Source organism: Puma concolor, chromosome D2 (genome assembly GCF_028749965.1).
Source record: "Puma concolor isolate L17-30 chromosome D2, mPumCon1.1.hap2, whole genome shotgun sequence".
NCBI classification, from domain to species: Eukaryota; Metazoa; Chordata; class Mammalia; order Carnivora; family Felidae; genus Puma; species Puma concolor.
This window is the reverse complement of record NC_141677.1, coordinates 10,095,646-10,121,393: the sequence shown is the minus strand read 5'-3', so window position 1 is coordinate 10,121,393 and position 25,748 is coordinate 10,095,646. Positions and strand designations below refer to the sequence as shown.

Here is a 25,748-nt window from a genome sequence, read left to right as displayed (position 1 = left end):
ATAAAGAATTCTTTATTTTTGTAGTAGCCAGCACTTGTAAGTGATACATTAGGTATCTTTGACTTTATTTACTGCATTGTTTTCTTCTTTTCATTATTTTCCTTCTATTTTTTTGTAATTTTTCTATAATATCAACTATAACTCCTAGTGTTCACCTTCTCCTGTTTTCTACAGCGTGCTTACAGTGTTTTGTCTTCTATTAATAATTATATTTCATATTTCTGAAGTTATTTACACTTTAGAATCCAATGTAAAACAGTCTTAAACCCTGGTGAATTAGGTAAATATCAAGTCTTTCTCTACACTGTGTGGTATTCATACCACCTGTTACTTCTCCCATAAATGTTTTGCTTGTATGTTATTAGTCCATGTGGTTTTACATCATGTATAACTTCTATGGAGAAAGAAATTTACACTTGCCTTCTTTCTGTAGCAGTGCTTACAATAGTCATTTCATCTTATTTCTATGCTAAATGATGTAATGCACATAGACCACCTTTTTATACTTTGACTTTCTCATTCCTTTTTTAAATAATTTTTTTAAGTTCATTTATTATTGAGAGAGAAAGAGACAAAGAGAGCGAGAGAGAGAGAGACAGAGAGAGCATAAGCTGGGAGAAGCAGAAAGAGAAAGGGAGACCCAGAATCCGAAGCAGGATCTGGGCTCTGTGCTGTCAGCACAAGAGCCTGACATGGGGCTCGAACCCACGAACCTTGAGATCATGACCTGAGCCCAAGTCAGATGCTTAACTGACTGAGCCTCCCAGGTGGCCCTGTACTTGATAAATCTTTACTTCTTTTTTGGCAGGGTTAAACAATACGCTGTGTATTAGAACTTCCTATAACTTTTACACACGGAAAAATGCAATTAAAACTCTAACATTTTAATTTTTTTAAACTTCACTAATGTACCTCCACTGATTTTAACAAACTGATTCATAGGAACGTGAAAGTCACGTTTTTCTTAGGTTTGTGCAAAGTATAACATTTCATTAGTGAACCACTTTCCTTCCACACCTTCTTTCTCTTATAACATTTCTCGCTTTTTTTGCACAATCTTTAAAAGTTCCTTTAGAGAGGATATTTTAATAATAAACTCTTTAGTAAAAGTCTTTATTCCCAAAAGATAGCATCCCTGGTATAGGATTCTATGTAGAGGGAAATTTGCCTTCAAATTCACAGTTCTTATTCCACCGGCTCTTGGCTGCATCATTATTATAAAGAAACAAGAAATCATCACGCTCATTGCCCTTCCTTTGTAGGTGGGATAGTCCTTCTTTCTGGAGACTCATACATCCCTTTAATTGAAGTACCTTCTGATTTCAGTGTTATTCCTGTTTGGGAATCACTGAACTTCTGAAATGAAGGACCTGTGCCTGCTTCCATCAATACTGGAACAGATCACTTGTGGGTTTCTGTTTTGTTTCTTTCAATTTGACTTTTCTGTAATCTCTACACCCAGAGTGGGATTTGAACTCACAACCCCCGGATCAAGAGTCACACAGTCCACCAACTGAGCCAGCCGGGCACCGCCAGAATCGCTTGCTTTATACTTTGAAAACTGCATCGCTTCTGTTCTTTCTATACTCTTCTTTTGGCTTTTGTGTATCATTTACATAGAGAAATATTTTGCTTCTGTTTTCCTTTTTTAAATTTAAATTTTAGTTAGGTAACATACAGTACAATATTGACTTCAGGAATAGAATTCAGTGATTCATCACTTACATACAACACTCAGTGCTCATCTCAAAAAGTGCCCTCCTTGATGCCCATCACCCATTTAGCCCATCTCCCACCCACCTCCCTTCAGCGACCCTCAGTTTGTTCTCCATTATGAAGAGTGTCTCGTGATTTGTTTCCCTCTCTTCTTCCCCCCCCACTCACTTCTCATATGTTTATCTGTTTTGTTTCTTAAATCCATATATGAGTGAAATCATATGTCTTTTTCTGACTGACTTATTATGTTTAGCATAATACTCTCTAGCTCCATCCACATCATTGCAAATGGCAAGATTTCATTCTTTTTGATGGCTGAGTAATATTTCATTGTATATCACACCTGTTTTTAAGTGTATTTATTTATTTTGAGATAGAGAGAGTGGGGGAGGGGCACATAGAAGGGAGAGAATCCCAAGCAGGTTCCGCACTGTCAGGGCAGAGCCCGATGAAGGGCTCGAACTCACAAACCATGAGATCATGACTTGAGGTGAAGTCAGATGCTCAACTGACTGAACCACCCTGGCACTCTTATATCACTTCTTCTTTATTCATTCATCAGTCGATAGACATTTGGGTACTGTCTTTATTTAGTTTGGCTACTGTTGATAGTGCTGCTATAAACATTGGGTGCATGTACCCCTTCGAATCAGCATTTTTGTATCCTTTGGGTAAATACCTAGTAGTGCAATTGCTGGGTCGTGGGGTAGCTCTATTTTTAGCTTTCTGGGGAACCTCCATGCTGTTCTCCAGTGTGACTACATCAGTTTGCATTCCCGCCAACAGTTCAAGAATGTTGCCCTTTCTCTGCATCCTTACTAACACCTGTTATTTCCTGTGTTGCTAATTTTAGCCATTTTGACAAGTCATTGTGGTTTTGATTTGTATTTCCCTGATGATCAGTGATTTGAGCATCTTTTCACGTGTCTGTTAGACATCTGGATGTCTGCTTTGGAACAGTGCCTATACATCTGTTCTGCCCATTTCTTAACGGGGTTAATAGTTTCTTAGGTTTTGAGTTTGATAAGTTCTTTATAGATCTGGGTTACTAATCCTTTATCAGATATGTCATTTGCAAATATCTTCTCCCATTCTATAGGCTGCCTTTTAGTTTTGTTGATTGTTTCCTTCACTGTGCAGAAGCTTTTTATCTTGATGAGGTCCAGTAGTTCATTTTTGCTTTTGTTTCCCTTCCCTTTGGTGACATATCTAGTAGGAAGCTCCTCCAGCTTAGGTCAAAAAGGTTGCTGCCTGTGTTCTTCTCTGGGAATTTGACAGTTTCCTGTATCACATGTAAGTCTTTTATCCATTTTCAATTTGTTTTTGTGTACGGTGTAAGAAAATAGTCTAGGTTCATTCTTCTGCATGTTACCACCCAGTTTTCCCAACACTATTTGTTGAAGAGACTGTCTTTTTTACATGGATATACTTTCCTGCTTTGTCAAAGATAAGTTGACCATATAGTTGTGCGTCCATTTCCGGGTTTTCTATTCTGTCCCATTGATCTCTGTGTCTGTTTTTGTGTCAGTACCATACTGTCTTAATGACTACAGCTTTATAACATAGCTTGAAATGCAGAATCATGATGACTCCAGTTTTATTTTCATTTTTCAGGATTGCTTCAGCTATTCGGAGTTTTCTTTCTTTCCGTACAAGTTTTAGGATTATTTGTTCTAGCTCTGCAAAAAATGCTGGAGGTGTTTTGATAGGGACTGCACTAAATGTGCTTTGGGTAGTATAGATAGCTATTTTCACGATGTTTGTTCTTCCATCCTACGAGCATGATGCTTTCCATTTCTTTGTGTCCTCTCCTACTTCTTTCAGAAGCTGTTCTATAGTTTTAGAATATAGATCTTTTACCTCTTTAGTTAGGTTGATTCCTAGGTATCTTATTTTGCACTTTGTTCCCAAATTTTTCTTGCTCTCTTCTCTATTCCAATTTTCCTCTCCTTCACACTTCCCAGCTCCTCTCTCTATGTCTCTTATCTTGGGTTTTCTATTTTTCAGATGTGTCATCCAGTTTACTCTCTCCCCAACTGTGCCTTATTTTTGGCTTACCAACACACTGATTGAATTTTAAAAGCATTTCTAACATTTTTAATTTCTTAAAGGTGTATTTTTATTTAATCAAATAAGCTTGGTCACATTAATAGATTTTTATTTTTTCTTCATAATTTTGATTTTTTTATAGTTTATTTCAACAAAAAAAAGAATGACCCTTATATTCATTACATATAAATGTTCTATCTGCAATTGTACACTGTTGATTTTGTTGACCATCATTTTTTCCCTTATAGATTTAAAGGTTTTTCATTGCAAGTTCATGTTTCTTAACAGTTTATTTAGAACATTTTTGATTTTTGTTTTTTTAGAGAGACAGAGAGAAAGAGAGTGGGTACATGGGCATGCGCAAGTAAGGGAGGGACGGATGGAGAAGGGGAGAGAGAATCTTAAGCAAGCTCCATTCCCAGCACAGAGCCCAGTGCAGGGCTCAATCTCTGGACCATGAGATCATGACCTGAGCTGAAATCAAGAGTTGGATGCTTACCTGACTGAGTTACCCAGGTGCCCTAAGGTGTGTTTTTAAAAACGTATCCCTCGAGGCACCTGGGAGCTCAGCCGGTTGAGCATCCAACTTCGGCTCAGGTCACGATCTCGTGGTTCCTGACTTCGAGCCCTGCATTGGGCTCTGTGCTGACAGATTCTGGATGCTGTGTCTCCCTCTTTCTCTGCCCCTCCCCTGCTCGTACGCTGTGTGTCTCTCTCAAAAAATGAATAAATGTTTTTTAAAAAGTCTAAAATGCATCCTTCAAAGAAGATTTTAGTTTCCTTTTGCTAATTTTCTAAAAGCACTTACCACATGGGGACAATTAGAATAAATATTTCAGCTTTGTATTTTTCTGGCCACATAGGTGATATGAACTCCCTAAATAAAAGTAAGATAAGCTATTGTTTACAAGTTTTCAAGTGAAAAAAGTTTCCCTCTCTATTCAGAGCCAAGGTCAAAATAATTATAGACCCATGATTGTCCTTTGTAGAGTTGTTGTTTTTTTCCTTTTCATCTAGTCTGCTCACTGTGAACGTTGACTTTCAGTGGTTCCAGTATTATTGAATAGATTTCCCATTTGCCCTCCTGTTCCTTAATTCTTTAGTCCACTGATACCCAGATTCTGTGTCAACAGAAATTAGCAAAATATGTCACAGGCAAGCAGTAGCTCCAAGACTTTCTTGCCCCGATGAATTTATCACTTCTGAAGAATTTCCTTTCTTCTGTATCATCTCAGTCGTGTATTTAAGAAAATGTATTTTTATACCTCAACCAGCATCTCTAGCTGTGTGCCCAGAAAAGCATTTCATCCACAGTATTTCAAAAATAGTAAACCAATTTAGTTCTTTGCACCCAAAATTATTCATATATTTCTCTTCTTATATTTTTCTTATTATTTACTTTACATTTTTACCAGGTTTATCATGGTATGAGTCTTATTTAATTGCCATTCAACATGAATTAATAGGGATATAGCTTGGATAGAAATTTTAAAAGTAAATAAATAACAGTGGTTTTTAACAGGCATAAAAAACACAAAGTTCGTCTCTGTCATGCAACACAGGCATTCGAAGACAAATATTATGGCTTAAACATCATTAGGAACCAAGAATTCTCCATACTGCATTTCTACATCATAGTCCCAGATGGCTGTGCAACTCCAGCTATCACATTGGTATTCAATCCAACAGAAAAAGGTAACACTGAGACCCCTCACTGCATCATTGCCTTTGTTAAGACTTGTCAGAAGCTATACAAACCACCTCTACAAGACCCTGACCATGACCAGAACATTGTCACACTGCAACACTTAGCTTCAAGATAACTTGGAAAATGCCAGCTTTACACAAGGTACTCATGTGCCTAATTTATATTCTAAGTTCCTCTTAGTGAAGAAGGATAAACAGAAACTGGAAAAGACCCATCGGCCTCTGATATGACATATCCATAAGCACTGATGCTTGCGCTCGAAACACACTGATTGTCACTTCCAGAGAAACAATTCCAAAGCTCCCTCCAAGTGCAAGGTCTCTAGGGATGTTCACTTCCTCCCATTGAGCCAAGATAGGGCTTCCGATGGCCTGATTGTTTATAAGTGGTAGAAAACTGTTAAGAGTAATCATAATTAAAATTCCCAAGTAATAAGTAGTAGGCTTCTGGTCAACAGCAATTATCAAGCTTCCCTTGATAAGACCAAGAAAGGTTTCCTTTATGGGTGGTACCATAAGTTTTCAAGCTTGTTGAGCTCTCAGTCCCTGATTCTTCTTTCTAAGGGAGAAAAAAAAAAAATCTCCTTTTTGTCTGTAGTACCAGCCTCTGTCTTTGGGAGATTGTTCTTTGTCCCCTATCTTCCATAAACCATCCCAGGATGCCCTTCCTAGAGTATCCAGAGTTTTTGTGACCTGCGGGTTTGGGAGCCCCCTAAGTTGATTTTAAAGAATGAATTTTCACAAATTTTTGTAGGCTAGGCTCATGACTTTTCACTCATTTCAACTCTTTGTGAAGGGTTTTGATTTGTTTGCTTGGTCCCCGTGTCCAAGAAACTGCAGCCGAACATTTTTGTCTAGACGTAGACTTTAAGCCTAAAAGCTAATTTCATGCATACTAGATCCTGAACTCTTATTCCACTTTTCTTTTCTTTTCTTGAAGAAGCTACATCACAGCTTTCTAAAACAACAGTTTGAGGTAGAAAGACGATACATTCATTTGGCCTTTACCTCTAGGTGGCTCCCAGAATGCGAAGAGAACTCTTAACCATGGGCAAGCCTGCAGCCGAGGCAGCAACTGTAGAATCACCACTGGGAAGAAGGAAGGAGCAAAGGAGAATATTCTCTGCAGTCTCTTCTCTGAATGTCTCTAGTCTTGTACATATCACCTCCATTTCATTACATCAGAGTGAACATCTTTCTCTGACTGCACCCCCTTTTAACAGAGCCAGTAATGTTTGTCTTTATTTCTAGGTGCCATATACCAAAACAATACCTGGGGGTTCCATCACACTATACGTAACGAGAAAAATATTCCAAGAGTGGTATCTGCCACCGTATGACTTTTTTGTTTTGAGTTCGGTTAAGAGCTTGGATTCTGGAACCAATGCCTGGGTTCAAATCCTAGATTTGCTACTTTCAGTAACCTCTGGCAGGTTTGTTTCAAATGAGGATAATACTATTGTCTGTTTCCCAGGGTTGTCATATGAATAACATCAAATAAAATCATGTTAGCAGAGTGTCTGGCAGTTAAGTACAGAGCTCTCTGAATATTAGATGTAATTGTAATAAATTATGATGCTAATAATAATAGTAATAATGAGGATGATTATATTTTTTTCGTCTGTATCCTTTAGCTTTACACTAAGATTTACAGTGGCATGGAGTTGAAGACCACATTTCCAGTCAATTCTCTGTATCATTATATTCAATAACTACTCTGTACCAGCCACTGTTCAAGGCACCCAGTTGGAAGCAGCGAATAAGAAAATCCTGTTCCAATGGAACTTCGGGCACTCTTACCTGCACTGAGCCTCATTTCCTGCTGCGTAACATCCCAGTCCTCTGGGTAGATATAGTAAATAAAGAACCATAATTTCCTAGCATGCACTGCTCCCAGGGTTTTTCCTGAAGGCACGTGCTCGCCTTTCCTCATGAGATTACACTCCCAGAACCAATCACCAGTTAGCCTGACTCTCCACTTAGTTATTTTATGGGCCCCTTATTCTTTGCCTGGACTGGAAAAATATTCCCACAGGTGAGGAACTGTGGGGGCTCATCCTGTGTATTTAAACTTGACAGCACATGGGGAAGGAGGCACTCATCCTCCTCCTGCCTGCTTCAGATGGTTTGGTTTCATGAAGCCGACTCAAAGTGTGCTATGTGCTCAAGTCTGAGAAGATTATTCTCCATCCGGATCCGTTTACCTTATAATTACTGTCAAGTCTTCCAAGATTCTGGCAGTAGATGTTCTGCCAGTCTTTACTTTCTGTACTTTGGAATTTTTGTCTCTTGCTCCCTGCGTCTTCAGAAGAATTTTAATTAGAATTTTGGAGAGAATGCATGTGGAACTGCTAAGCCACTTAAGTCAGATGTATGCATCATTTTCAGGTAAAATCCTAAACATGGGACGATTTTCACTGTGAATTCGACTTGTCTTTCTTCCTACAATATTTTTAGCACTTTTTATTTTGCTTGATATCATGAAGAACTTTTAAAAAAAAATTTTAACGTTTATTCATTTCTGAGAGACAGAGAGAGAGAGAGAGAGAGAGCGGGGGTGGGGAAGAGGGAGAGGTAGACACGGAATCCGAAGCAGGCTCCAGGCTCAGAGCTGTCAGCACAGAGCCCGATGCGGGGCTCGAACTCACGAACCATGAGATCATGACCTGAGCCGAAGTCGGACGCTCATCTAACCAAGCCACCCATGAGCCCCTATCATGAAGAACTTCCAACCAGACTTAATTATACAGCATCCTTAACATCAAGGTTATTTTAAAATCTGGTTCAAATATTCTTTTCAGAATATAACTTTATGTTCTGGTGCCTCAATATATCTACCACATGATATTTACATTATTAAATGTTTAACTCTATTACAAAAATTATATGTAACCTCCAAAAGATATAGTTCTTGGGCTTTTTTTTTTAAACTGATTTCAAAGACAGCTTTTAAAAGTATTTTAAAATACTGCTCATTGACGGTAAGAGTTTTTTTGGAATTAAAACGTATGCCCTATTTACCTGAGGCCATTGCAATTTTCCCAGCATCCTTGCAGCTCACTATGACTGTGCTGGAGACACACAGCGAGTGTGGCCTGGGAATTACCTCCCAAGTAAAGCCTTTCATGCAATTCTCCAACCCTGTCTCCTCCCTGAGGCCTTTTCTCTGAGCGCTGACACATAGAGTAAGTCTGAGTCACCAGATGTCTGTGCTGAGCAGAGAGAGCCTCTCCTCCCTCGCCACTGTTGGACCTTTACGCAAACAAGACAGAAACCTCTGTTTCATAAATCCATTCAATGTCGTGTTTTGTTTTGTTTTGCTTTTCACAGCAGTAAACCTCACTTGACTGATTCAGAAGCCAAGTAAAACGATCAAAGAGATCCTCTTTCTATATCAGTTCCTGAGAAAGGGTGAGTCAAGTCTTACTGGTTGGGTGTACTGGGGGAAGGAAAAAATGTTATACCGTTGATCTCTCCTCCTCACCTGATTCCTTCTCCCTTGGGTATCCTCCCTCTTATCAGGACTTGCTTTAAGAAAGAGTTCACAGACATTCAAGCACCACAGGGTACCTCACTCCTTGCTTTCATGTGCTATGTTCGGAAAGAGCATACTTATGATAGCAGCAGATCCTCTCTTTGGGTAGTGGCTCCTAGAATATGAAAAAGCAAAAAAGGTGAAAGAGTCAGCTATTCTCATCATCAGACCTCAGACTCAGTGATAACATTGTTGCAGCAATCTTGCAAGGGAGAGACCAACTTCAGCATAAAGCACTGGCCTATAGCCATCCCATGATGCACTAAAGAAAGCAGAGCACTGTGGCATGGGGTCTGTGTGGGTACACTTGTGCAGGCTGCCAAACGCTCAAGGGGCATGCTCCCAGCACGTAAGGTAGTGAGGTTAACAGAGATTAGATTTATGTCATGATAAAGAGGGACATTCCAGGCAGTTTTTCTTCCCTCAGTCAGTGCCTTCAACTCATCACAGAGATGGTGGTCCCCACATTGAGGAATGGACCCAGGGCCCAGACTTTTTGGTTTCAATCCTCTTTGTTTCTCATTTGTCCAATTCCCTAATCTTATAAATAAGGCTGTCATGCACTTTACCTTACTTCTCTCCTTGTAAGCCCCAATTCTCAGTTTTTTCTAATTATTACCCACATTTGGTTGTTGAGGACAGCAAGAATATCATCCCAATGAAAGAACAATACAATGGAATTTAGAATACCCTTCGTGGGGTCCAGGTACACTGCTTCCAGTGGGGTTACACACACCTAGGACTTTACAGTGTTTAGGGTTGTGCTTTTATGTTTATTTTCCTTTTTTAAACATTTATTTTTCATTCATTTGAATAAATAAATGTTATTTAATAAATAAATGAGCAGGGGAGAGGCAGAGAGAGAGGGAGACACAGAATCCGAAGCAGGCTCCAGGCTCTGAGCTGTCAGCACAGGGCCCGAGGCAAAACTTGAACCCACAACACATGAGATCATGTCCTGAGCTGAAGTCGGACGCTTACCTGACTGAGTCACCCTGGCGTCCCATATTTTCTGCTTTATAACCTAACTTCTTTCATTGGAATGACCAAAAATATACTGACATGGCACTACCTTGGGGAATCTACAAATCCATTCGTATTTCCTTCAGTACTTAATGATACGAAGAACATAACATTTCCAAGACTTTCAGCCCTCCCTCAATTTATAGGTGATCTCTTGTCTATATGTGTTCGCAGAATATCCCCCAAAGACTCAATCTACCTTGAAAAGAAAACTTTGGCTGGATCAAGGTCTTCAGTCAAAAAGAAAAAAATTAGAATTTTGTCATGTGTACTATGCAGGTCCTGATCTCTTTTCTGAAGGGCACGTTCTAGCCACAAAACAGTAATAAGTTCTCAAGCAATATCCAAAATCAACATCATGAGAAAACTGAAGTTTTCTGAGATCTACTGAATATTACAGGCCATAAAAATCCCTGATATTTTCAGGGATAAAATCCCTGATATTTTCAGCATAATATAACCCCCTTACATAACTACCAGAGGGTAAAAACAAAACAAAACAAAAGCTTACTGTGGACTGCCGAAGCTAGATCAGCCAGCTATCCTTCAGTCTTAACTATATATGTCCTCAAAAATCTGTCTACTGAAATTACATACGTACATGTATATATACTTACATATGTATGTATTATTTATTCATAAAATCAGAATGTGCATTAGGAATTGTAACCCTACAACATGGTGACCATTAGCAACTCACATCCTATATAAATGTTTCTCCAGATTCAGGAGATACGGCTTAACTTCCTTGTTTATGCACACAAAATAGCTTAAATAATGGTAAATGTTCCTGCAGATATGGTCCCAGCCACATCAGTGAATTGAGGAGTTCTAATATTAATCCAACTGTATTGCTGATAATCAACTAAGCATTTTCAAAACTCAGTTAAGTAATTTTAAGACACCATTGTTAGCCTATAAAACTGGAGACTCAATATGATACATTTAGTAGTGCTTATGCTCTCAATGGAATTATTTATATTAAATGTTGTATACAGCAAAAGCAACACTGAAGAATCCATAGAAAATGTACTGGAAGTTTGTTATGAAAAACAAACAGCATTTTTACTCTCATGCATAGAGGTTATTTGAGATCATGAAAATATTAGAAAGTGTTATCTACATACACAAGGTAATTCAAACATGAATAACGTGGCCCCAGTCTTGGAAAAGAAACAATGGCTAATATCAGGAAGTCTGGCCACTTTCCTGGCCATGTGGTTGGCCAAGACAGGATTCTGCCTGAAAAAGGTACGACAACTAGATGTTATTGGCAGAGGTAAGATTGTTGCAGTTCTGAATAATCATTGCATAACCTGGACATTACATAACTACGGAATTTCACCTCCGTAGCTGGGGATGCGGCTAGTTCATGTCTCACCGGCTGCAATAATAGTCAAAGCAGAGCCATAAAGACGGGACATAGTTCTGAGGCAGATCCGAAGGACATCTGAGTTTCTGGAGGTAGAATAATCCAGTTGCTCAATCACAATGTTATGAATATGTGCTTATGATTATCTTAAAACTCTCTGAATGTTTTGAAAACCTCGAATATTAAAAGGCCATTGCAGTCACCATGGCAAAGAAACTGTTCGACTATATTTTCCTTAATACTTAATACAAGTTCTCACTTCATTGGAATCATCATAAAGGAATTTTGAAAAACATCAGCCCTTGATCAAAAACTTTATTGCCTCCATCTTCCACATTTTCAGGAAAAGTACACCGTATAAACAATACTATGAATTTAAATTGACCAAGCTCTCAGAGAAACTTGAAAATCTTCCTCTGGTCAGGAGTTTTGACCTTAATGTTAACAGTCATTATATGTTAATTGTTTCCAAATTTCATACACTAAACGCTATAAAATAAAAATGGGAAGACTTATGGTCTAACAATAGCACTCAATGATTCTGCCTTGACTCTTAAAAATCTAACTATGTATTTTTTAAAATCAATATTCCAGTTATCATCTACAGACATAAAGTTCCTTTCTTTAGCACCTATATTCACCATGTCCCCACTTGTCTTGAAAACTAATCTTCTGAAAAATATACCACAGAAAGTCTTCATTGAAAATGTCCTGGAAAGTATACTGACAAGTTCTGACAATAGATAGGGTAGCTAAATTACAAAGTGAATCCTGGAATCAATTCATTACATTTCAAAATGAAGGCCAAAGCACAAACAGACACATAGATCAATAGAACAGAATAGAAAGACCCAGAAATAAACCCATGATTATATGGCCAATTAATCCTCAAGAAAGAAGGCAAGAATATGCAATGGAAATAAGATAGTCTCTTCAACAAATGGTGTTGGGTAAACTGGAAAACTACATGCAAAAGAGTGAAATGGGACCACTTTCTTTCACCACACACAAAAAATAAACTTGAAATGGATTAAGAATTAAATGTGAGGCCTGAAACCATAAAAATCCTAGAAGAGAGCACAGACAGTAATTTCTCTGACATCGGCCGTAACAACATCTTTCTAGATATGTCTCCTGAGGCAAGAGAAATAAAAGCAGAAATAAACTACATCAATATAAAAAGATTCTGCACAGAAAAGGAAATAACCAATAAAACTTAAAAGTACCCTACTGAATGGGAGAAAATATTTGCAAATGACATATTCGATAAAGGGTTAGTGCCCAAAATATATAAAGAACTTCTATAAGTCAACACTCCAAATATTAATAATCAATTAAAAAATGGACAGAAGGCATGAATAGACATCTCCCCAAAGAAGACATAAAGATGGTCAACAGATACATGAAAGGAGGCTCAACATCACTCATCTTTGGGGAAGTGCAAATCACAACCACAATGAGATAGCACTTTCCACCTTTCAGAATGACTAAAGGCAAGAACACAAGAAACAAGTATTGACAAGGATGTGGAAAAAAAGGAAACTTCATGTGCTTAGGTAGAAAGGCAAATTGGTGCAGCCACTGTGGAAGACAGTATGGAGTTTCCTCAAAGAATTAAAAATAGAACTACCCAGGGCACCCAGGTGGCTCAGTTGGTTAAGTAAGTGTCCGACTTCAGCTCAGGTCATGATCTCACAGTTTGTGGGTTCAAGCCCCGCATCGGGCTTTGTGCTGACAGCTCAGGGCTCTGTGCTGAGAGCTCAGAGCCTGGAGTCTGCTCATACTCTGCCGCTATCTCTCAAAAAATAAATAAACATTAAAAAACTTTTTTTTAAATACAACTACCCTATGATCCAATAATTGAATTTCACTACTGGATATTTATCCAAAGAATGCAAAAGCATGAATTCAAAAGGATATATGCAGCCTTATGCTCAATGCAGCATTATTTACAACAGGCAAAGTAAGGAAGCAGCCCAAGTGTCCATCAAATGATTAATGGAAATTTTATATACGTATATATAAAATAGTAGTGCTTATGCTCTCTATAATCATATATATAAAATAAAATATTACTCAGCCATAAAAAGGAATGAAATCTTATTTGCAATGACATAGATGGATCTAGAGAGTATAAATGTAAGTGAAATAAGCCAGTCAGAGAAAGACAAATACCATATGATTTTACTTATATGTGGAATTTAAGAAACCAAACAAAGGAGCAAAGGGAAAAAAAAAGAGACAAGCCAAAAAACAGACTCTTAACTCTTGAGAAGACAAACAGATGGTTACCAGAAGGGAGGTAGGAGGGAAAGTGGGTAAAATAAGTGAAAGGGGATTAAGAGCACACTTATCTTGATGAGCACTGAGCAATATATAGAATTGTTGAATCACTATATTGCACATCTGAAATTAATATAGCACTATATGTTAATTACACTGGAATTCAAATTTTAAAAATAAATAAAAAAATAAATTTACACCAAAAAATTGAAGGCAAAGACATTGATATGTTGTCTGAGGACAAGAGAGAGTCTACTCCCACTAGGGATCTTAAAATAAGACTCAATAAATGTCTCCAGAAGCAGATGACTATGTGAAGTTGTATTTGTTACCTAAGAGCTAAGGAAGGTGATGGTTACATGAAGCATACAACTTCTGACTAGAACAGTGGAAAAGGACCCGATGCCCAGAACTTCTGATTGTGATGTTTTTGTTTGGCTGTATTTTTACTCCCAGTAATGATTCTGATTCCTCTTAATTTGCTTAAGACTTATTGACTATTAGCCAAACCATTGTGTTGTGTTTTTAAAATTGACATACAATTCATATATCATAAAATTCACTGCTGTAAAGCATGCAATTCATTAGTTGTATATACTTACAAATGCATGTAACCATCTTATTTTCTAATTCTACAACAGTTTATCACCCCAGGAAGGAACGACATATCTATTAGCAGTCACACTCCATTACCCCTCACCCCCTGGAAATTTGTAATCCATTTTCTGTCTCTATAGATTTGTCTATCTTGGGAATTTCATATAAATGGAATCATGAAACATGTGACCTTTTGTATCTGCTTTCTTTCACTTGTGTAATGTTTTCGGAGTTTATTCATATTGAAGTATGTATCAGTATTTCATTCTCTTTCATGGCTGAATAAGATTCCATTGAATGGATATACCATTGTTAGGTTTTTCAGTCATCACTTGATGGACAGTTGGGTGGTTTGCAGTTTTGGCTACTATAAATAGTGCTGATATAAATATCTGTGTAAAATTTTTGTGTAGATATATTTTTGGCATATGTCTTTAATTCTCTTAATGATATACCTGGGAATGAAAATGTTGGTTCATATGATAATTCTATGTTTAACTTTTCAGGGACTGTCAAATTGTTTTCTAAATTGACCACATCATTGTTATTTTCCCACCAGCAATGTCTGAGTGTTTCAATGTCTTCCCATTCTCTGCAACATTCATTTATTATCTGACTTTTTGTTTATAACCACCTTAGTGAGTCGTTGTATCTCGTTGTTTTATTTTTGCATTCCTCTAATAGTTAATGATGTCTAGCATCTTTCCATATGTTTATTGGCCATTTGTTTATCTTCTTTAAAGAAATATCAGGGGCGCTTGGGTGGCTCTGTTGGTTAAGTGTCCAACTCTTGATTTCAGCTCGGGTCATGATCTCATGATTCATGAGATCAAATCCAAGTTGGGCTCTACGCTGCCAGCGCAGAGTCTGCTCGGGATTCTCTCCTTCCCTTTCTCTCTGTCCCTCCCACACTTGCTCTCTTTCTCAAAATAAATAAATAAACATTAAAAAAAAGGAAATATCTATATGAATAGTTAAGTGCTCATTTTTAATTGGGATATTTTCTTTTTTCTTTTTTAATTATGAGTTATTTGTGTATCATCAATATTAGACCTTATCAGGGAGTCTGCATTGCTCAGTTGGTTAAGCGTCCAACTTTGGCTCAGGTCATGATCTCACAGCTTGTGATTCAAGCCCCACGTCGGGCTCTGTGCTGGCAGACAGCTCAGAGCCTGGAGCCTGTTTCAGATCCTGTGTCTCCCTCTCTCTCTGTCCCTTCCCTGCTTATGCTGTCTCTCCTTCAAAAATAAATGAACATCAGGGGCGCCTGGGTGGCGCAGTTGGTTAAGTGTCCGACTTCAGCCAGGTCACGATCTCGCGGTCCGTGAGTTGGAGCCCCGCGTCAGGCTCTGGGCTGATGGCTCGGAGCCTGGAGCCTGTTTCCGATTCTGTGTCTCCCTCTCTCTCTGCGCCTCCCCCGTTCATGCTCTGTCTCTCTCTGTCCCAAAAATAAATAAAAAACGTTGAAAAAAAAATTAAAAAAAAAAAATGAACATTAAAAAAATTAAAAATAAATAAATAAATAAATAATAGACCTTATCAAATACATAATTTGAAAATATTTTCTCCCATTCTGTGGGTTGTCATTTCACTTTCCTGATACTGTCAAAGCACAAAAGTGTTTAATTTTAATAAATGCCAATTTTTAAAATGTTTTTGTTATACTTAGTGGCATACTTAAGAAACTATTGTCTAATCCAAACTCACAAATACATATGCCTGTGTTTTCTCTTTACACATTTAGCTCTTACATTATATCTTGATGTAGTTTTAGTTAACTTTTGTATATGGTATGAGGTAAGGCTCCAACTCTTTTCTTTTGCATGTGATATTCAGTGAGTTTCCCAGCATTCTTTGTTGAAAAGACTAGTCTTTCCCCAGTCAATGGTTTTGGCATATTTGCAGAAAATAAATGAACCTTAAGTGTATGGATTTACTTCTGAATCCCTCATTCTGCTCTATTGTTGTATATATCATACAAAATGTGTCCAGAGAGACAAATAGGGAAATGATCGTGTAAAGTCTTATAGATCTTTACCAACTGGGCCATTTGCTCTGTGTGAAATGGGATTCATTGCAGTAGTATATATAGTATATATTAATTCACTTAATATATATAATATATTAACTAGAGAGAGCGCGCGCATGGGAGAGAGGGGCAGAGAGAGAGAATCTTAAACAGGCTCCATGCTCAGTGCAGACTCGTATGCAGGGCTCGACCCCATGACCCCAGGATCATGACCTGAGCCGAAATCAAGAGTCAGATGCTTAACTAACTGAGCCACCTAAGCACCCTAAATCTGAATATGTTTTGAAGAGAAAACTAATCTATTTTCTATAAGATTGGAAAGAAAAGGGGGTGTTAAAGAAAACTTTATTACCTGAGCAATTTGTAAGATGAAGTTTCCATTAAACAGTACAGAAAAACTCTAGATAAGGTTGGTGCAGTTTAAAAGTTGAAAAATTATCTAGAGTTCACTATTGAACCTGTTATGTTAGAATGTATTTTAAACATCTAAGTTTAGATGCTGAGTTATTTTTTTATAATGACTTTTTAAATTTAAATCCAAGTTTGTTAACATATAGTGTCATAATGGTTTCAGGAGTAGAATTTACTGATTCATCACTTACATATAACACCCAGTGCCCATCCCAACAAGTGCTCTCCTTAATTCTCATCCCCCCACCCAACACCCCTACAGTAACCCTTAGTCTGGTCTCTATATTTAAGTCTCTTATGGTTTGCTGAGTTATATATATGAGTCTGCAGTTCAGAAAATGGTTTAGGGTAGGCATATAATTTTGGAGTTGTCATTATTTTTCTTTAGAGTTTTTCTCTATCTATCTGTCTATTATTTATCTATTATCTATCTATCTATCTATCATCCATATCTGCTATGGACTGAATGTTTGTGCCCCCACAATTCAGAAGCTGAAACCCTAATCCTCAACATGATGGTATTTGGAGATAGGGCTCTGGTAGGTAATTAGATTATAAGGGTGGAGTCTTCATGAGGGGATTAGTGCCCTTACAAGAAGAAACACGAGCAAACCTGTTTATTCTTCCTCTCTCCATCCTGTGAGGACACAGCAAGAAGGCCTCCATCTGTAAACCACATACAAAAGAAGCTAGCACCTTGATCTTGGATTTCTCAGTCTTCAGAACTTCATAAATTTCCATTGTTTAGGCCATCCAATTGGTGCTGTTTTATTATAGTTCCCCAAACAGACTAAGATACTATCCATCTATCAATCATCTACGCATTTAAATATAGATATTTTTCTATTTCTATTTCTATTATTTCTATTGTTTCTATTTCTTTCTAATTCTATTTCTATTTCTCTAGCCTAAATCAACTCTCCTGAAAATTGATCCCAAGGAATAAACTGAAGTAAGGATACCATTTTTCCAGAAGTCATCTTCTAAGTTAAAAAAAAGAAAATAAATTGGGGGTGCCTGGGTGGCTCAGTTGGTTGAGCATCTGACATCAGCTCAGGTCGTGATCTCATGGTTCAGAAATTGAGTCCTGCATTGGGCTTTCTGCTCTCAGCACAGAGCCCACTTCAGATCTTCTGGCCCCTCTGTCTCTATCCCTCCCCTGCTCATGCTTTCTCTCTCAAAAATAAAAAATAAACATTAAAAAGAACTAAAACTGTAGTCGAGAAACTCCTGAATTTTATTATTTTATTAGTTGTTATCTTATTTTATTAAATGTTATCTTCATTTGCCAAGCACATAAAACTACGCATACATTTACACACATACATAAACACTCACACACGCACCCACACACAAGAAACAAAATTACAGGGGTGCTTGGGTGGCTCAGTCGGTTGAGCAACTAACTTCAGCTCAGATCATAATCTCATGTCTCATGAGTTTGAGCCCAGTGTCAGGCTCTGTGCTGACAGCTCAGAGCCTGGAGCCTGCTTCAGATTCTGTGTCTCCCTCTCTCTCTGCCTCTTCCCCACTTGCTCTCTGTCTCTCTCTGTCTGTCTCTCTCTCAAAAATAAATAAACATTAAAATTTTTTTAGAAAAAGAAAAAAAGACACAAAATTACAGGAGTAAGAATAAGTCGACAATGAAATAGTTTGGTTTTACTATCAACTAGAGAGAATCATATGTACTCTGATCCTAATCTTAAGTAGCATAATGATTACTATCTACCAAGAACAATAACATTAAAAAGCTGGTGATAATGATCTGCACAAGTAGCAGGAAATAATAAGGCACAGGAGGACTATTTATCCAAGCCCTGAATATTGACCAATGTGTCCTCATATTTTCAAGATTCTTCTCATCAAAGTTGTCAGATGCTTCATGTTGCCCTGACTGTATTAGGTACCCTGTCTAAAGTACTTTTAACATCACAAGCCTCATCAAACTAATACGAATAGATAGATGATAGATAGATAAAGTGTTTGAGAAGAAGGGCTAACAATAAGTCTATATTCTTTTCCTGTGCAAAGAATGACCTCAGACTTACCTCCACTAGCACCATTTCCCTGGAAACCTAATGGTTTAACTGTGGCATATAAGTTCTGTTACTAAGCAATGATGTTTATTGCAGAAATGATTCATAGGTGGTGAACTGCATTTGGGTTTGCAGGGCTGGGAATAAGCTTTTAAAACCTATTGAGGCACAGGCCTTGGATCCTCCATGGCACATCAGGTTCCCAGGGGGAGTTGAGAGTTTTGCTCAAGGGATGTTATAAGATACTGGTCCAATGTTGAGTAAGACTGATCAAATCCAGGGTGGTTCCTACTTTAGTGTACATGGCCTCATCCTTCATAAAAGGACTGATGCTTGGGTTTCTTGAACAATGTATCTTTAAGTATTGTAAGGAGTCCTCTTGAAAACAATACCCCTGAAGCGGTCAGTTATGTTGGGATTCCTGTCCTGTATTTTTGCAAATAAAACAAAAAAAACAAAAAACAAAACAAAAAAACTACAGTGAATTTGTTGCCAGATTATGGCCCATGCTTCTGTGAATAAAAATGCCAATCCATATCTTCTATGTTATGTGGAGTATGTGTGACCATCATTTTTTAAAATTTATATTGTCATCATTTATGACAGCAAGTGACATAGATGGTTTAAATGTTTCACCAACGTGTCCAGTAAAAATTTAGCCATAGCTTCAATGACATTTCTAATTTAATGTATATTTGCAAATGTTTATTATGGTTCTACATAATTTTGTTTTTGAAATGTTAATGCATTTATTTTGAGAGAGAGAGCAAGAGAGAGAGAGAGAGAGGGAGGGAGATAGTGTGAGCAGGGGAGGAGCAGAGAGAGAGGGAGAAAGAATCCCAGCAGGATCCGTGCTGTTGGCACAGAGCTCAATATAGGTCTCGATATTACAAAACATGAGCTCCATTACCTGAGCGAATAACAGGAGTGGGTCTCTCAACAAACTGAGCCCAGAATACATTATTTCTTTGATTATTATAAAGACTCCATCAGTCAAAAATATGTATTTTCACCTCATTTTTTACTTCCTGTTATTTTTACTTAATACACAGTACACTGTAAAATGCTTATTTGGTATTCTAGTCTTTTTAAAATTCGTTAAATTTTATTAGATAAAATAAATAAAATAAAATAAATTTTCCCTATTTATCACAATTTTAATTACAGCATGATTTATAAATAGATTTCATATTTTACTCTTTCAAAAGATGTATACATTGCCTTTAAGTATACAAAAGTTTTCTTTACTTAGGGACTTCTATCTTTGTAACTGTCTGTGTTGAACCAAGAATTGTGTACCCTGATGTTGATATCATCTAGCAGAACTGACTGACTTATGTCAGACAAAAATGCAGGCCCGAGGCGCCTCGGTGGCGCAGTCGGTTAAGCGTCCGACTTCAGCCAGGTCACGACCTCGCGGTCCGGGAGTTCGAGCCCTGCGTCAGGCTCTGGGCTGATGGCTCAGAGCCTGGAGCCTGGTTCCGATTCTGTGTCTCTCTCTCTTTCTGCCCCTCCCCTGTTCATGCTCTGTCTCTCTCTGTCCCAAAAATAAATAAACGTTGAAAAAAAAAATTAAAAAAAAAAAAATGCAGGCCCAATTCCACAACAGAGGCCAGAAGTCTTGCTTATGGTTTGAAATTTCCAAGTCTTTAAACAATGGCAGCTAGGACAGAACGTACTGAATGTTCAGAATGGTCCCAGACCTCTCCCATCAGTGTTCCCTCTCTCCTCTTTGCTAAGTAAGATAGGCTCTTGGTCATCCAGCTCCTGGCCTCCCTACAGCTCCAGGTTCTGGTCATCCAGCTCCTGGCCTCCCTACAGCTCCAGGTTCTGGTCATTCAGCTCCTGGCCTCCCTACAGCTCCGGGTTCTGGTCATCCAGCTCCTGGCCTCCCTACAGCTCCGGGTTCTGGTCATCCAGCTCCTGGCCTCCCTACAGCTCCAGGTTCTGGTCATCCAGCTCCTGGCCTCCCTACAGCTCTGGGTTCTGGTCATCCAGCTCCGGGTTCAAGCCAATGGCATATGAATGGACCTGACTGTCTGCCACTTTAGGTGTAACCTGAAAGAATTTTTAAATTTTTATTCTTCCTCCATTTCCTCTGGTGCTAGATCACAGATGTGGTTGTGCCCAGATTCCAGTATATTAGGGGGAGGAAGAGCTCAAAACCGAAGGAAGTTTTCTCTGAAAGTTAGACATTCTGCCAATTTGTACTGCTGACTCTGAACTGAAAATGGGAAATATTTCAGTCTCACGCAAGCCAGTTTATTTTGAGATCTCCATATTACTGTAGCAAACAATTACTGTAACTAATACCATAACTCATACAATATATACATTTAGAAATTTGTGAGGGGAAAAAAATTGAAAAATACCTGTTGGCTTGTAACTTGAGGTCATATGTCAACATTTCCCATCTAGTCCTTACTGTCTACACCAGCTCTAACAAACTACTTGTGCACCAATCTGAGGTTTCGAAGATGTTATTCTCTCTGCATGAAATGTGCTTTTATCACTCTTTGTCTATTGAAGTCCTAAACTTACCATTTAAGACACACCACCAACATCTACTATATTGTCAACCTTTCCTTTGAAGTAATGAAGTGATTTAAACGGTAAATTATAGAATTATAGTTTTTAAGACTATCCCAACTTTATTAACTCGATAAACATTTATTTAGCATGCGATGTCATCTCTGCACTGTGAAAATGACAACCCACGGGATAATGTGAGCTGCAGCCCAGATGCCCCCTGAGGACCCCCCTTCCAGTTGTCTCTTTTGCACTTTGCTATATTCCATTTATACGTATATCACGGCATCCTTCATGATGATAACGTTGACTTATTCCCATGTTTTCCTTCTTCTGGATTGTAAGCTCCTTGAGGGTAGACCATACACCTTATTTAGCTTTGTTTTCATCTTAGGTTCATTCCTCAGGAAACACATCGAAGCAAAGATCTGCTGGCAGAAGGTTTGTTGGGGCGATGGTTCTCTAAGGGAATTTGGGAAGCAAGAGGGGGCAGAGAGAAGTTGGACTGCCTGGCAGTTGCACAGAGGCCTGGGTTGATGCCTCAGCGAGCTCTGGAGCTAGGACGGAGCTTCCGAGTTGGCCCATATCGTGGGCTTCTGAGCCTTCTCTTCTACTGCACAAACTTTGGGTTGGAACTGTCCCCAGGGAAAGAGTGATAAAATTTGAGTGAGGCACCCAGCCCCCTTCTGCTGAGGGCAATTCCCTGGAGACAGACTCCCTGTGAGCTGCCAACACCCAACTTCCCAAGAATCTGGGGCAAATGAGTGTGTGGTCCTGAGGGGAAGCAGAGCAGAGGAGCACAGGGTCCCCTGCAGCACATCCATGACAGTGGATGCTAAATAAAGTATTGAATTAATACTCTAGATATAGTCTTAAAATGTTTCATTCTATGTTTGTGAAATGATTCACATGGTCCTGTTTAGCACAGTTTCTGAATTATTTTTGCTGTGAAATTCGAATGACAAGTATCCATTCACTGATTCCCTCAGGTGTCAGGAGAGCTGGCTTGGATCTGTGGGTCGGAGCTGTGATTCTGTAACATTGGGCCATGAGCGGCCTTCTCTACCAACCATATTCAATGGACTTTAGAAGACTTCATTCTCTGCGTGTTTCATTAGATGGGAAAAGGCTGAGAAGCTCAAGGGCACTGGAAGTAAAAGTAGAGAAAATATCCTGAGGACTCTTCAAGGCATAAGACTATATAATTTTACTCACTATACACTTTACTTTTACTAATGGGAAACCATGACTTAGGTGAAAGGAAAAGAATTGAGGCGATTCTCCTTAAATTTAAATTACAGTAGGTGACCACACAAAGATACAATCCTTTTCCAATGGAAATCAAAGTCACACCCGGCACTTTTTACCCAAAGAGCTCCATCTGGTTTAGAGTATTTTATTTGTGCAAGTCAGCAGACCAATATAAAGGATAAAGGAGTCTTTGTGACTCCTCTTCTAGAACACAGTGGAGAGAGATAAAACTTAGTCAAATTCATTTTCATAATCCATAGATGAAAACTAAAAGAAATCCAGGGAAAGACCCAATTATGAGGACTTCATGTTTTCAAACATTTCTAAAATTTACTCATTTGAACTGTATTAAAAAAAAAACAAAACAAAAAACTAAGTTACAGTTCAGAGAACATCCTTCATTTAGGACAACTCACAGAGAAGATACAAATGGATCCTATATCTTCCTTCCTTAATGGCTAGCCTGATAATTTACTGATTAATTAAAACCACTTCTTAACCTGTCTGTATTTACCTCCCCGGGTTTTATGTGTTTTCAGATGATAACTGCATGAGAGCCTCGATAAACCTCTTTTTCAAGTTCAGGATGAGCCTACAAATTCTATGTTGTCATGCAGTCCTGGAATCCACTGTCCAGAGCTGTGGCTTAACACTAGACGACAAGACCGGAAGGTGAATATGTACTCTGGATGCTCCAAGTCATCTACGCCGTATGCCCCAGATTGTGTTACAACAGCTCTACACAGACGTTTCTGATGCTGAAAGCCCTCTGTCACCCATGCCTGTTTAAAATCTAAAAATGAGAGCATGAGATATTCAAGAAAGGGAACTTGGTGCCACATCATACTCAAGCAAACCTGATGAAGGAAGGATGATAAGGACTATGGATGTATTATCAACGCCTCTCAGGTGCTGCTTCAGATTCCCGTTTTACCTATTTTTGGAGCCCTTGACGCCTTGCTCATCTCTGGCTGCTGCTTGGGTGTTCCACTCCCCATGCATGCTGTCAGATGCAAACTGGAACTCTCTTATCGGCAAACATTGACCAGTGGAGGATGGAAGAAACACAAAGAAAAGCCCCTCTCCATTTCTCCTTTTATGTCCATTTTGGAGCATTGTGTCTGTTCTATACCCTGTCTGCTGATGTAGCAAGTAACAGGGCGAACATTCTTGGCTCTCCATGAAGCAAGGCCTTCTGGTTAATCCTTATGCCTTTGTTTCTCACTCTTCCTTGTGCTGTATTTTTTTATGCTGCTCTGGAATTTCTCAAAGTGTCAGCATTCAAAAAAATTTGAAAAATGTATTCTGCAATGTCCAGCATTGAAATAGAACAGAGATAGACTTATTGTACTTTAGTCAAATTACTTTGGGACTTCTTCTTTTCTAAAAGCAGAGGAATGAGAGGCATTCCATTTGGCCTATAGACAAACCTGCATAAATAAGGATATTCACTCTCAAACGAAGTGGTTAGACTTGATTATCTCTCAGCCTCTTCCAGCATCTTTCTGTTTATTAAAATGTGGTCAAACTTGAAGATTCAGGACCCAACAACTATTCTCAGAACTTGAATTAAAAGAACACTTGAAACTTGCATTTTGTATTCTCAATGCAGTATCTCCTAGTAAAATTATGAGAATTCCTAAGAGAAATGATACTCTTTAAGTGGTTCTAATTATGAAAAGCAATAGAGTTTACAACACTGTATCCTGTAAAGCAAGTTCTGCCAGGAGAGTTGATAAAATGTGGAGTTAGAAAGTTAATTACTGACAGTTCAGGCGTATTTGGACTTTGGTTGTATAGTTAAAATTCCACATGTGGATACACAAGAAAACATTCTCAAGAGAAAATTCAGAAATAGGAATCTTGTGAGACCTTCTTGGCTAATGGAAATACAGGGTCTCTATCTTCAGAATAAGAGAATATTTTTAAGGGGCCCCTGGGTGGCTCAGTTGGTTAAGCATCCGACTTCAGCTCAGGTCATGATCTCACAATTTGTGGTTCGAGCCCTGCATGAGACTCTGTGCAGACAGCCCAGAGCCTGGTGCCTGCTTCAGATTCTGTGTCTCCCTCTATCTCTGCTCCTCCCCCACTCACAGTCTATCTCTCTCTCTCTCTCTCAAAAATAAATAAACATGAAGACAATAATTTTGAGTACAGGTAACCTCCATATCACCATAGGTTGACTGACTTCTGATTCTTTGGTGTTATTTTTTGGGTTTTTTTTTTTTTGTTGTTGTTGTTTTTCTTTTTTAATTCTCTTGTGGCAGAGAAGCACACAGTAATTATCAAATTAGTGTTTCTAACTTTCCAAAGCCACTTGGTTTTGATTCTCATGTTTGCCATAAAAATATGTTTTCCTGTTTGAACCCAAATTGCCATGCAATATTTATTATTTAAATTTTATGAATGAGGAATATAAAATAAAATACAATAAGCAGAATAGACTTTCTTCTACCCAATAGAAATCCTGGACCCAATACAAAAGGAACATATTTTTTATTATAGCATAAAAATTTTTAAAAAGAAAAGAATTTGTCAAAGCTCAAAACCCAGAGTATATGCAGTCTGAGAGAAGTAGGTTAGAAATGGGATATAACGATTGGCCGTCTGGGTTATCCTTGTGATAAATGGCATTAAGAGCTTTTCCCTAGGCCCAAGCAAAATCAGACTCTAGAATGAGTTGTCTGCACAACTAGGAGCCTGGCAGTCTTCTCCCCCTGGGGCAGGGAATGAAAAGGAACCCATGTGCAGCTCAAGATAAGAATAGAAAGTTTGGCTTTAACTTGAACCCAGGATGTAGAAAAAGAGCATCTACCAGGTGCAAGCACTGAGCCCCAAATTGTCACATTCCCTTTGTTTAGACATCTACAAGCCAATAATTAATATAAAAGGACATATAAGATACCTTTTTCGTGAAATCCACTGAGCAATTCATGAAAAACAAAACGTGAAATTACTCTCTAGGAACAGTTAATATTGTGTCTTATGAGATAACCACAGGAGAGGAAGAAGCAGCTAAAGATGAGCTATCAGCAAAATCAGTCAATCCATCAATGCTAAACATTTTACCATGATGAAGAGAACACAAGCACAACCTAGGAGAAGATTAGCACCCAGAAAAAGTGAAATAGAAAAACAATTTTAACGTGATGTAAAAGCTATTTAGAAGTATTAGCGGGGCGCCTGGGTGGCAGTCTGTTGAGCCACCGA

The 25,748-nt window shown here is 38.4% G+C and overlaps 1 protein-coding gene across 7 annotated transcripts in view; it reads right to left on the bottom strand.

Annotated features, from left to right (window-relative positions):
- The window catches only part of LOC147575771 (uncharacterized), a 400,913-nt gene that overhangs the window by 165,874 nt on the left and 209,291 nt on the right, over positions 1-25,748 (bottom strand). For 3 of the 7 annotated variants that reach the window (XR_015241538.1, XR_015241536.1, XR_015241537.1), the window contains exons 2-3: positions 8,957-9,122; positions 6,481-6,561 (exon numbers count right to left, since the gene is read on the bottom strand). Coding sequence is in view for 3 of the 7 variants with exons in the window: in XM_086679582.1 (XP_086535708.1) it covers positions 6,481-6,561; positions 8,494-8,599 (187 nt within the window). In the remaining 4 variants the exon portion in view is untranslated. Of the gene's footprint in view, positions 1-6,480; positions 6,562-8,493; positions 8,725-8,956; positions 9,123-17,335; positions 17,389-25,748 lie in introns of all 7 variants that reach the window. The other 4 variants (XM_086679582.1, XM_086679583.1, XM_086679581.1 and 1 more) reach the window with 3 other exon arrangements.